The following is a 13826-nucleotide window of genomic DNA, read 5'->3' on the forward strand; positions in this document are numbered from 1 at the left end:
ATCGCTCGTAGTATGTGCTAGAATGAGATGAGATCCAGCTCAAAGGTGAAGACCTCATTCTTTGAACCCTCCCGGGCAGTTCCTGTTCTAGCTTCTCTATCTCTAGCAAGTGATACGAACAACACAACATCTTCTCCGGTCGTAGGTCGGTAGGGCTTGCCCTGGCTAAGAAATGGAATAAAAAATTCCCGGTTTCTTGACTGTTTCTGAGATTATTTACCTTTATTTACATGAAGATGCACGGTCTCTTACACTTTTCCTAGCTTAAGTTGGCGGATTGGTAAACAAACGGCTCTGCAGCTCCGTTCGCTTCGGCACCACTCCCTTGCTTCTTATCGAGGTCGGTGCCAACAAACAAGTCCCATTCGAGCAATGGAATCTACATAAGAATGTAATCACTGTTAAGTATTCCACTCACTAATGCCCAGGAAAATGGGCCTCTGAAGAAAGCAAAGACGTGGCCCAGACTGAAAAAGGAACTTGATCACCCGGAGAAGATTTCTTTTCTTTGCTGATTCCTCTCAATGAAATTTGCCATGTTGCACTAAGTTACTTACGGATGTATGCATGCAGTCCGGGAACACTTTGGGGTGAACACCCATCCGAACAAGTAGGGTCAATAGTTCAGCATTTAGGCCGTAACATTTAGCAAAAAACGAATCTGAAACCCAACAAGTGCTCTCCGAACCAAGCTAGATAGTCTCCTATCACTAGGCTCACCAACCAACCTGGACTTTGATTCTTTCTTATTATTCTAACCGGATATAAAAACCATAAGGATTGTTTCCAGCCGAGAGTTCCCATATGACATAAGCGCTCTTGGGTGGGGTGGGCCCTCATTCGCCAGGTCTTTGAGTGCCCGTCGTACCACGTGGTTGGTACACTAGGCTGATAGATACTTTACTTTAAGGATCTGGCACCTTCGCTAGACGGAGAGTAAGCGACTTCTATTAGCACCGGACCGTCGAGTCGAATTTCTCGTGTCATGTGCAACGTCCATCAATGGTGGTTCATTAATGTCCATAGATTTAGACTCCTTCCCCCTTCCCTTATACGCAAAAGATCGAGAGGGGCCCGAACCCAAACCGAGAACGTAAACAGAATTCGACTCACTCTCGTATGGCTCGCCCTCGAGCCCTGGGCGAGTCGACCGGGTCTTTCCCTCTTGTTCTGTTTCCGCCACGATAAAGACGCACGGAAGAACTATGGTATGCCCAGCGCGTGGAGGATCCGTTGAGAGTGTCCCTTGTCTCGGTAGGGAACAGTACCTATTGTCTTGAAAAAAAGGTCAGTGCTACGGTCCCCTATTGCTTGATCCAATATTGACCGGTGCGGATCACGTTCTACTACCTCCGGTCCGTGGTTCGACCTCCCGTAGTGGTCCTTGCTTTTCTATTTGAAAGCTCCGCAGGGTCAATTTTGCGTACTTGCTCAGCGTGCCCCCCTTCCGTCGAGTGCCCCGCCCGGTTCACAGGGTTGTTGGCCTACCAAGCAAGCACTTGCCCGCTGCTCCTGCCGCCTGCCAATTGGGCTCCGCGCTCATTATCCTGACTGTTCTCTCTGCTGGGCCCTTTCCTATTGCTCTAACCATAAGCTATGGCAATTCCAGCTCGCACCCACTCTGGCCCGCCCAGCAGGGCCTGAGTGAGCTCAATGGTCAGCCCCTGACGTTAGGGGTCTTTCGCTTTTGCCAGATCTATAGAGATATTACGAGTCCTCCGTCCCAGATTCCCTCGCCGCGGCCATCTGGTTCACCGGTACTACCAAAAAGTCTCATGCTTGCGTTACTGTGACTGATATATAAGTATGATCTTAGACTACGAAGACCCAGTCGTGCTTCTGGGTTTCCATTCTCATCATCATATTGAAGGAAACTCCTCGTGCTCTGCCATAAGAACTTGGAGTCCGTATCATGGTGAAGGTAAGGTAACGCTGTGATTCTTGCTCAAAAAACTGACCGAACACGTTCGAGTTATTGGCTCGTCTGACCCGGCAGCATTCATGAGTTGCTCGTTCAACTGTCCCTCGGAGACACGGTCGAGAAGTGCCATGCATGGTCCCCCCCCCCCCGTCCTTTCTTTCTCTCGGTCCCACCAGGGTGGGCCCCTGTGGGGTAATAAAGAAATGGATAAAAAAAGGGGACTTCTGATACGGGCTATGCCACCCATTACTTATGAGGGAAGTCGCATTCGTCCCATCGCAAGCACCTACAATGTCATGATCACATTGGTTTACCCTTTTTTGGTAGTTCAACAGACGGTCGCCCCTCCAACAAGAAAAGGTAGAAATATGGAAACTTCTCTGCAATTTAGATCGGAGAATTTATAGAGGAAATCGGGTTTTAAATTTCCAGAAACCACACGATTATATAGCCAAAGGGAATACGCCGCGCCTAAAATCATCCCAAGCGCAGCTAATGTGGCTACTAAGCTATTTCTTTGGAAAGCTCCTACTAAGATTAGAAATTCCCCGATAAAGCTGCTAGTGCCGGGTAAACTCATATTGGCTAAAGTGAAAAAGAAGAAAATGGTAGAGAAATTCGGCATGGTGCTCACTAAACCTCCATAATATCTAACAAGTCGAGTCTTATGTCGGTCATATAGAACACCAACACATAGAAAAAGGGCTGAAGAAACCAGTCCATGACTTAACATAAGTAAAATGCTACCTCCAATTCCCTGTATGTTCGATAGAGCCTAATATTCCCCCAGAGTACGCCGCTTACCCCCCGAACCGTACAAGATAGTTACCACCTATCATACGGCTTTCTAACTCCATTAACTCCACTTCTTTTTCTGGTCATTCCGCTCTGATGGATCGATGGTAGTCTCAGAGATCTGGTAACCTCCGACATTTTTGACAACACGCTTCCTGCTTCCGTTTTGAGTTGCGCATCTTTCTCCCCGGGGCATACTATAGTATCACATCGTAGACCCCCACCCCAACTCTATCATCCTTATCAGTGAACCGGAACATAGTGCATAGGTATTCTTAGATGCTGCGAGGACGAGACGAGGTGACATACTACGATCACGCACTGAAGTTCTGCCCTTCGGCTCGGCATATGGAACCTCTCAGCTGCTCCCTCGGGATAGGTAGGCCCACCCCCCTCCCCCTTTCCCGAGAGCGGGCTGTGTTTCCCCTGCGGCCACCCAATGGCGGCAGAAAACGAAAAAGGGTGGGCTCCGCGCGGTTCGCGTTTTATTGTAAAAAGAGAGCTTTTCATTCTCTTATAGAAGCCCGCGCCCACGCGGGTAAAGCCCAGCGAAGCTGCAGGGAGCACTGAGCAATGGGGGGATGAGGGCGACTCCGCCCACGGGTTGGACCACACCACAGGCAAAAGTCCTGCCACGGCAAGAGAAGGGTGACCGGAACAAGAAAAGGGAGCTAGTCGTTGGAGGGAAGACAAGTTTCGTTCTGTGCGACTCCACAGAAGAGTACGTGCGCTAGAAAAGGCAGCCAACTTAAAAGCGCTAGCTAGCTACTTTTGTAGCCTTATTTAGTTTGGTTGCCTACGCTTGCTCTCCGGCGCGCTACGGCAACACCCCCTGCTTGCTTCTTTTTGTTCGACGCGGAGCTTGCAGCCTCCCCACCCTTGCTTAGCGTTCCACTTGTGATCCTGGAGGATTTGGAGAAATGCGCCCGACCATGAAGAATGGATTTTGTATTTTCTTTCATGTGAACGGCCCTATCTTGTAAAGAATGGTTTTTCGTGCTATAGACCACGTTGAGAAAGACCAACCAACAACACAAATAAAGACCGTTCCATTTGGGTACCTCGAAAGGGAGGTGCTCCTTATGATGCTACGGACGGCTGTCCGAAGTGCATGCAATGACGGGCTCGGATAGGATAGGATTGTGCGCGCCGGGCCCTTCGGGTGTCCATATTTTGGCCGACCTTAGCGTATATACTATGTTATGCGGCCGTAATATTTTGATACCTTCCACCGCTGTTACGCCAGAAATCCAAGGTTCCACACGAGCTCCTGTTTTGCGGCGTGGTGGCAGGACCGCTAGGGGATTGGCTCCGGGTGTAGGTAGGGTCAAATCCGCAGGGGTCATGCAAATACATAGGCCCCTTCCCTTCTGCCGAGTTGTTTAGAAGGCACTTTCCGTTCTACGGTCCCTCGGAGTGAAGGGTTAGGAAGGTAGTACGGGCCCTCTGACTTCCAGCTATGTGCTGTGTGCGACTCCCGTGAAGCGAATGAAGGGAAGCTCTTCGAGCTTTCTCCGCCAGCGGCTTATGTAGTGGTCGGCTTTCCTACGTGCTCCGACTGATCCCCACTGGAGATTATATGAGGGGTCTTGGAAACTGTCGTGACACTTTGGTGACGAAGGTCACCGGGGTGACTATGGAAGGATTCCGTGGTAGTCTCTGACTCCCTCCAACTCAATCAATATCAAGAACATGTCGTGAGCATGGGGGTTTGGCCGACTACTAAACTATTGGCTAGGGCTTTTCTAGTTATAGCTTCTATAGTGAGTGGCCCTTCCGCTTTGATCTAGTTTTAGTTTGTATTGTACTAAATTGAACACATATCAAAGAAAGGAGATCAATCAATAAGTAGTTTCCCTTCTCCGGCCTGGGAAAAGCAGCGAACTCGTTAAACAAGGGGCTTTTTTATTCATGGTCGCTACTATTGTATTGTATATTGTCGGGGGAAGCTACTGCTTCTACGACAGCTCCGCTTCCTCGTCTTGCTTCTACTTTGCTTGTTTGCGCGAAGGCTTAGAGTCCTTTTCGCTAGGTCCAAATTCGTCAAAGCGAAAGATCTGATCCAACGGAAATCCCGCATATTGAGCGCAGCTGATATGTGGCTACTAGGCGCGATCATCCCGCATGCCATAAAAAAATACTTCTTTTTTTTATGGCCCGTCATATAAAGATAGAATAGATATGGATAGAGAGACATTCTATTGATTTGCGAAATGGCTCGTCGATCCAAATGAATCATTCTTCTGGTCTCTCTCTGCGCCCTGCCCCAAAACTGACCCATGACACAGCGCCCATTCGTTTCGCGCGCGGGAAGGCAACGAAGTTCAGTTCAAAAGACCGCAGCGGAGTGGAGCAGCCGCGACACGAAGTTCCTTACCTTAGCTGGATCTCGCTGGTGCCACCTAAACGGTAGGTATAGGCGGCGGATGTCTGACGTTTGGAGTTGTCGTTCGTGCACCTGTCCCCAATAGAAGAATGAGTGATCCCTTCCCCTGCGGATCATGGCCTTACCACTAGGTCCCCGATGGCCAGCGGGGGATTCGGTATAGCAGCTCACGTTCGTTTGCGCTTCGCGTTCCCGCTGGACTGGACACGTGTTAGCTGTAGGAAGTATGGTTACGAAAGTGACTTCGGTTCGCCAGTTCAGGCTCAACTCCTCGCTTTACGTTAGCGGACTTACAGGTCGGGCCGGGGCTCCACGCTCTTTCTTTCTGTGTGGGACGATGCCGGGGAATGTGTCGAGGCGGCGAACAACAACAAGACAACTAACTACATTTGCTTTTTCCCTCCATGAGATGAGCCAGTGCATTGGACCGATGGATAATAGAACTGAGCTGGCCAAACGCTTGGGCGCTCTACATACGATGTAGAAAAAATCAGATACATATCGATTTCTTTCTGATGGATCCAGAATAGATAGATATCTTGTATCATCAATAGATAGAAAGAGGTCAACCCTTATTATTGATAGAAAACCTTTCGATCTATCAGAACAGATCAGGCCATCTATCAATCGATTTGAATCATCTCGCTTTTCGTTCATTTCAGCCACGCCATAATAGCCGCCACAATAAGAAAGAAGCAAGAAAAACAGCTAGAAGCACTCGCTTCGCCGCACCCAACAATTCTTATTCACGGGAAAGCCAACCGAAAGATTCGATTCGGACTTCGTAGAGCCGGTGCTGCTGCTGTCTGTGTAGGGCCGTCCTCCACTCCCGTCCCGGGGCGCTAAGGGGTTTTGTTTTAGGAACAGATGGCGGTGTTTTGCTGATGCCTCGAATCGACGCTTTTGTTGCGACATGCTAAGTTTTCTCCCCTATTGCTAGTAGGTTGATGGCCGCACGCCCGGCACACATGTTTTGGCCTCGCTTGTGTGTCCATAACTCAAAATAGGTGACCTAACGGCCGCCCGACTAAACATACCAATAGTCACCAAATTCATATGGGCTACTGAGGAGTAGGCAATGATCTTCTTAAGATCGATATGTCTTAAAGTGGTCAAGGAAGTATATATTATAGCAATTGCGCTTAGAGTATAAATGAAAGGAGTGAAACAAAGTGTCGCTTCGGGAAACATGGGTATTGAAGATCTTAAAAACCCGTAGGTTCCCAATTTTAAAAGAATTCCAGCCAAGATGACGGATCCAGCCGTAGGTGCCTCTACATGGGCTTCGGGTAACCAAATATGAACTGGTACCATAGGCACTTTGATGGCAAAAGAGGCAAAAAAAGCAATCCATAGAAGGATTTGGCGCTGCTCACTAAATTCAGTGGTTAATAAAATTTGTAAATCGGTGGTTCCTGTTTGGAGAAGAATCAACAGAATAGCTAATAGCATAAAAACATATCCCAGTAAAGTATATAGGAAAAACTGATATGCTGCCTTGATCTTTCTTTGTCTCGAACCCCATACCCCTATAATGATGGTAGAGTCAGGGGTGGCCCCAAAGAAGAATTGACCGGTGGTAGTTGGTCGAAGCTCTAGTGGGTAGCCACTCCCTTCTCAGGGAACCGTACGTGAGACTTCCGCATCATACGGCTCCATCCCGAGCTTCTGTCGTTGGCCCTTGTCATTAGACCACTATGCTTGTCTTTTCCGCCTTGACTCTCGAATCTTTTGCTTCTCGGGTGGTGGCGAACAATGCTGCTTGCGTAGCGGGAGATGCCCGCCCGTCGTTTAGGCCTGCTTCCTGCCCGAAAGAAGGCTAGCCGGACTAGTGGTAGGGGACCCGACCGTCAAAAACCCTACCCTATTCTCGAACCCCCTGCCGAGCTCTACCCTGCCCGCATTTATTTGGAAGGGGGCCAAAGAAATGTCTCCACCTGCTGCCAACAGTCTTTCTTCGGAATTCTACTGAACGGGTCGATCCTCCCCTCCGTTTGTTTTAGCAACTTATCCTAAGGTCTCTTCGCCAAGAACTCTCCGGCAACGACAGAGGAACTAACCTGCCTGCAGTGGCGGGGGGCTTTTTTTTTAAATAAGACCTGGACGATTATCCCTACCCTCGGTAGCTTACGAGTTTACGTCCATCCCTGGTCGGGTACAGTTTCCTTTATTTTTATCCCTTGTAGCCGTTACCCGAATTCGCGCAAGTGTGTCCACACCCCCCCTGACTTGACGAGGAATTCATTCTCGCGAACAAACACACCCCCTACACACACCTAGGAGCACCCCTTCCTGCATATCCATACAAGACCTGAGTAGGCGGGTCGAGGTCCTACGAGGTACCCACTACTCGGAGTACCCTCCCACCAAAAAAAGATGTGTGGTTCGGTGGTTCGACCAGAAATGTTATGCTTACGCACAAGACTACCCCTCTTCCCGAAAGCTTCGCGGGGACCTTTACTACTTTACGACGACGGGGGACCGCTCGTAGGGGGTTTACTGCACAAGGCCCTTGCAGAGGAAAAGCTTGATCCCAGCGAATAGAAGATGCTCAGCTCCGCACAACATAGGGATTGGCACGCTTTCGGAAAGAACATAGAATAGTAGAGGATCCAGCATGCAGGACACGGCGATCATTAGAAATTCACGAATTAGAAATGCTGTAATATACTCTTTCCCAAAACTTCTCATACCAGACCAACCCACTGAAATGCAAATAGGGATCAGAAATGTGGTCAATATCACGAAGAATAATGAAAGACCGTCTATACCCATATACAAATGGATGTTTTCATAAGGAAGCCATCGAAGGCTTTCCACAAATTGAGATTTGGCCGTAGAAGGATCGAATTGTATCCGAGGAACAGGGGGATACAAAAAAGTAATAAGAGAAACGCACAGACCAATCAATCGTATCGGTCTTATTGAAGAATTTGGAATGAAAAGAGGAGTAATGCTTCCTAGCACGGGACAGAGAATAGGACCACTTAGATCGAAATAGCATTCACAGAAATGTGCAACATATGAGGAGGAGGGAAGAGGGATGAGAGGAGAGAGGAGGAGAGGAAAGATAAGAGAGGAGGATAAGGAGAGAGGAGAAGTGGAGAAGGGGTGAAGGGAGAGGAGGAGGAGGGAGGGGGGAAGGGAGGGGGGGGAAGGATTGAAGAGAGGAGAGAGGGGTAGGGGTTGGAGAGAGGAGAGGGAAAGGAGGAGGGGGAGACGAGGGAGGAGGAAAGAGAGGCAGGAAGAGGAGAGAAAGGGAGGTGGGAAGGGAAGGGGGTAGGAGCAGGGGCAGGGGGTAGAAAGGAGAGGGGGAGGAGAGAGAGGGGGGAGGAGGAGTGGGAGGGAAGAGAGGAGATAGGGGAGGATGGGGGGAGAGAGAAGGGGGTGGGAGAGGGGGAGAGGTAGGGAAAGGGACTAAATAGGAATAGAGAGGAGAGAGAAAATGAAGGGGAGGGGATAGAAGAGGGAGTGGGGAGAGGAAGGGAAGGAGGGAGAGAGAGAGGAGCTGAGAGGGAAGGGGAGGAGGTAGGACAAGGGAAAGGAGAGGGGAAGGAGAGGGAGGAAGAAGCAGGAGGAGGGAAGGGGGATAGAGGGGGGAGGAGGAGGGAGGAGAGGAGGGGAGGGGAAGGAGGGAGGGACGAGAGAAGAGGCGGGAGAAGGAACGGGAGAGGAAGGGGAGAAGAGAGGGGAGGGCAGAGGAGTAGAGGGGAAGGGTAAAGGGAGGGGGAGGAGGGGAATGAAAGGACGGAGAATGAAGAAGGAAAAGAGGGACAGAGTAGGGGAGAGCAGAGGGGAGGAAGAGGGTGAGGAAAGTAAGAGGAGAGGTGAAGATGAAGAGAAGAGGAGAGGAGAGGGGACGAAGGGTATATAAGGCGAGGGAGGAAGGGAGGGGGAGGAAAGAGGAAGGTAGAGGGAGGATAGGGAAAAGGAGAGGGAGGGGAAGGAAGCTAGGAGATGAGGGGGTGGGGAGGGGAGAAGGGGAGAGGGGGAGAGGAAGAGGGCGAGGGGGGAGAAGGGGAGGCAGAGACATAAGAGGGAGAAGGAGAGTAGGTAGGGGGAGGGGGAAGAGATAGAGGAAGGAAGGGAGAGGAAAAGAGGGGAGAAGGAGGGGAGGAAGGGAAAGGAGAGGGAGTGGAGAGGAGGGAGGAGCAGGGGAGGGAAAGGAGAGGAGAAGGAGAGGAGAAGGAGAAAGGGGAAGGGGGAGAGAAGGAGGGGGAGGAAAGGGGAGGGGGAGAGAAGGAGAGGAAGAGTGGAAAGGAGGGAGAGAGGAGTAGAAGAGGGAGAGAGACGGAGCAGATAGGAAGAGGGAGGGGAGGGAGAGGGGTAAGAAAATCGGCGAGGATAGAGGAGGGGAGAGAGAGAGGAGGGAAGGGGAGAGATAGGGGGGTGAGGTAGAAAGGGGAAGATATGAGGGGGAAGGGAGGAGAGGGAGGGGGGAATTTTGACTAGAATTTGGAATGAAAAGAGGAGTAATGCTTCCTAGCACGGGACAGAGAATAGGACCACTTAGATCGAAATAGCATTCACAGAAATGTTCTAACATAGAGTAGAATTGAACATTGAAAAGATTAGTTGACAACAGTCAATCAAAAGATGGGGCGCCAAATTACTAAACAATAGGGGTCTTTCTGTGCAAGTCAGCTGAACACCGTAATTGATGAGTGAGTAGGTGGGTTAGGTGCACCCCTCGCCCAGTGGGAAGTCATGAGGCTAGCCCCCCCCCCTGAATGAAGAAGTAGTGGGGCCCCCTGCCCGCCCACGTATGCGCCTTTATTTAGATTATAACTAAATATTATACTGAACTTTATCCGGGAATCTTTCTAAAGAATCCATCTGGCAAAACGCAATTTGTCGATTTCAATCTAAGGTGCACCTTGCCTTTTTCAGGTAGCTTTGTTACGCCTATTCAGCTAGGTGGGGCATTGGTCATAGCCGAAGTCGAAGGGAAAAAATAAGGTAATGAGATGATGGTGCCATCAAGAAGTTTTCGACGAACGTAGTAGCGGCCAAAAATGAAACTCTTGCATGAAAGACCGGATTTGACACAAGATGAATGGCGTTGGGGTTTTTCAAATGAAACCCGCAATCAAAAAGTCACCAACGGAGCCACACAATCTATCTAGTAGTGTGCCATGGCACGGTACTCCGCTACGGCAGTGGAAGGAGCAACTGTCTATTGCTTTTATCTCATCCAAGATAGTGTCTCGTCTCCCCATAAAATAGATAAGCCTGTAGTTGAGCACCTATCTGAAGGCCCAATCGGCACCAGTAGTTGCACGCAACTCTAAAGAAGACGATGACGGAAAAAAGGACGGCTCGAGAAAAGGTACCTCGAATATATCTAAGAATCCGATGAACTGCTGCAAAGTGAACTGACCGGGGGGCAGCCATGAAAGGCTGACTTTCTTAGGAAAAGCCATCTGGGCAAGAGATCGTCAGATAAACCAAACTGCCGACCTACTGTCTGTACTGCATCGGATCAGATAATGGTGAGCCATCAGTCGGACGGAGTTTAACGTAAAGCTCCAAGGGAGTGTCAGCGGTCTTCTCATCATCGAGTTGAGCTCGAGTGATCAAGTCATGACGTTATTTGATCTGAGATATCAAATATCCACGAGGAGAATGTGCGACCTCCAAGCCAAGAAAAGGCTTAGGGCGCGTCAGCGCCTTCATAGCAAATAATTGATGAAGACGACACTTGATCAGCGATATGGTAACGGAGTAATCACCAGTTAGTTTGGTATCATCAACATACAACAACAGAATAGCACGTCCTCGAGGATAAACTGATACGAACATGGCCGAATCATGATCACTCCGAGCAAACCCTGCCTGGATAACATAACCAATGTGCTGAACTTCAAAAACCGACGCTATCGGGGCTTGTTGAGACCATAGATCGCTTTGCGTAAAGGACAGACAAGAGAAGAAGTCAGAAGGGCGGGTTCTCTTTCATCCGTCTTTTCTAGGTGCGCATATCCATCTACTAAAAGTAGGGGTGGTTGCCATAGATAGATTGGGTCATTCATAACCTGAGCAATAACCGATGCTACTATAGCAATAACGGAAATAACCGATGCTACAGCAGAAACTACAGCTATACGTGGCGGCCCCACACGCAGCTTTGTTTAACAAGCATCACCCTTCCTTTCTTTTCAAATGCTTCCTCAGTCAATCAGCAGCTTATTCGATTCCTATTCTTATTAAACATCTGATATAGATGGTGGGAACAATGAAGCAGATTCTTCATCTGTAGGTTGCAATCCGTATGATTTCTTTTCTCGATCTCCTGCTTGTGTTTCACCTCGCACCTAAGCACGTTCCTAGGGACAGAGACATCTGCGCTCTAAGGCAATCATAGTACTACCAGCATGGTTACATCGTTCTATGGGCAAGCTTCAACTTCAAAGTCACCTGATTTGGCACCAGCCAAAGGAGTAGGAACAGCAGCTGGGGAAGCACCATTACCATCCATGGGATGCTTTGTGAACAGCCCCCTCTGTTCAATACTGATACCTATCAGATTCCATAGCTGATGAATCTTTCTTTTTCCACTCTTTCCCCATCACGCAAGACGCTTTTCTGGCACAAACCTAGTAGTTATTTGTCCTGCTAATCTTGGGTGAACTGATGACACTGATGCTCCAAGACCAGGAGTTTTCACAGCCAAAGCTATTGAAGCTGCTCCCTCCCATGAATCACAGCTTTCTGGACGCACTGCTTGAACACCATGGAGCAAGATAGAGAAAAAACTCCTATCCCAGTTGATTGAGCTGAACCCACCCACCGCCGGGCAGGTGCATCATCCTCTTCTTTCTAGTTTCCGACAGGGCTACCCGCACTAGCCTCTGACCTCTACTCCAAAACCTGAACTTCACAGATCCGAAGCCTAAACCTTCACTACTTCCATCACTTCACAGAGCAGGTCTTGTTTTCAAACTTGCTTTCGGGTTAAGTGCAGAAAATCAATTCAATATTCCTGTCATTGAGGATCTATTAGATGAGCTACATGGTGCACAACTGTTTTCCAAACTTGATTTGAGATCAGGTTATCATCAGATAAGAATGAGAAGAGAAGACATTCATAAATTTTAGGACATATTTTTGTCATTATGAATACTTAGTGATGCCATTTGGACTCACTAATGCACCTGCTACCTTCCAATCTTTAATGAATCATGTTTTTGCTCCGGAAATACCTTTTGGTATTCTTTGATGATATTCTGATATATAGCAAGACCAAACAAGCTCATCTCAAGCATCTAAAGTTAGTCCTGGACATTCTAAGGTCATAAAAACTATATGCTAAGATTAGCAAATGCAGTTTTCCTGTCCCTCAAGTGGAGTATTTAGGGCATGTTATCTAAGGATAGGGTCTATCTACAGACCCCCACAAAATAGTTGCCATCAAAGAATGGCCAGCACCTAAGACTATCACTCAGTTGAGGAGTTTTCTTGGTATGGCTGCAGAAAAAGAAGATTTGTCAAGAATTATGGGATCAATTCTAGGACACTTCATGACTGTCTAAAAAAAGATTCATTCCAGTAGTCAGATGCTCAAATTGAGGCCTTCACAACATTGAAGAATTGTCTGGTCACTGCCATTACCTACTTCTGCTTGGACTGACATCTCCCTGGATTTCTTTGAGGGTCTTCCCAAATCATTGGGCAAAGAAGTCATATTGTTGGTGGTGGACAGGTTCACTAAATATTCTCATTTCATTCCCCTTGCTCACCCTTATACGGTACAATCAGTCTCTCATGCTTTCATGGATAATGTTTTTAAGTGGAATGGATTGCCAAAGTCAATAGTCTCTGATAGAAACTGGATATTCACAAGTAACATGTGGCAGGCCTTCTTCAAAGCACTGCAAGTGAAATTGAGGTTTAGCTCTGCCTATCACCCACAATCAGATGGCCAGACAGAACGTGTGAATCAGTGTGTCGAAAATTACTTGCGTTGCATGGTTTTTCAGAAACCAAGGAAGTGGGCTAGTTTGGATCAAGCAAATGCCACTTGGGAGGATGCCGACTTCATCAAAGGTCTCTTTCCGGAGTTCTGTACAGCTCCTATTCGTGGTTGGTGCCCTAATTCCAACACTTAACAGTGCTTTGGGGGAGGTATTGTCATATCTGAAGATTACTGTACCTAACTCTCGATTGAATTCAGAGTGCTGCCTTTACTTCATCTGCTGTGAACGGAGCCAAGAGGCTTGCGTTCATTTCTTCAGTTACTCGCTTGTTTACTTTCCCCAGTAGCCCAGGGTCAGGAGCTAGGACTTCTGAGGTGAACAGTCCCTCAAAGTAACAATGTATCAGAGATGCTAACTGGTCATTACCTTCGATCCTGTTGCCGTTTGAGTCATTCAGAAACTTTATTATGTTCTTCTTTTTTCTCCGTTGCAAAATGATGTGATGAAAGAAGCTCGTATTTCGGTCTCCATGGCGGAGCCAATTAGCCCTTCCTCTTTGCAGCCATTAATCCGAGTGCAAACTCTCTCAATTAAGTGTTGGAAGCAGTCGCTCCTGTCCACTCCTACCAGGGAGGGGAGCCCCAAGTATTTGTCAGTGAGCGATTCGGTGACAATATTCAGCGGGTTGCATACCTCTTGTCTGTCCCCCCTATCTGTCTAAGGGTCCTTGGTAAAACTCTCTTCATTGAAGGCAGTACGTGGGTATCCATCTTATCTATGGTCTGCGGGTCATCCACATGACCAAAAC

The 13826-nt window shown here is 48.4% G+C and overlaps 1 protein-coding gene across 1 annotated transcript; it reads right to left on the reverse strand.

Annotated features, from left to right (window-relative positions):
• Window positions 1-488: 488 nt before the first annotated feature.
• Window positions 489-6267, reverse strand: LOC125510550 (NADH-ubiquinone oxidoreductase chain 4-like). Its single transcript, XM_048675770.1, has 3 exons — window positions 6126-6267; window positions 2267-2687; window positions 489-610 (listed from the first exon to the last, which is right to left on the reverse strand). Exons 1-3 carry the CDS (start codon window positions 6156-6158, stop codon window positions 522-524), a joined length of 543 nt encoding a protein of 180 aa, XP_048531727.1. The 5' UTR covers window positions 6159-6267; the 3' UTR covers window positions 489-521.
• Window positions 6268-13826: the final 7559 nt, after the last annotated feature.

Source organism: Triticum urartu, chromosome 1 (genome assembly GCF_003073215.2).
Source record: "Triticum urartu cultivar G1812 chromosome 1, Tu2.1, whole genome shotgun sequence".
NCBI lineage: Eukaryota > Viridiplantae > Streptophyta > Magnoliopsida > Poales > Poaceae > Triticum > Triticum urartu.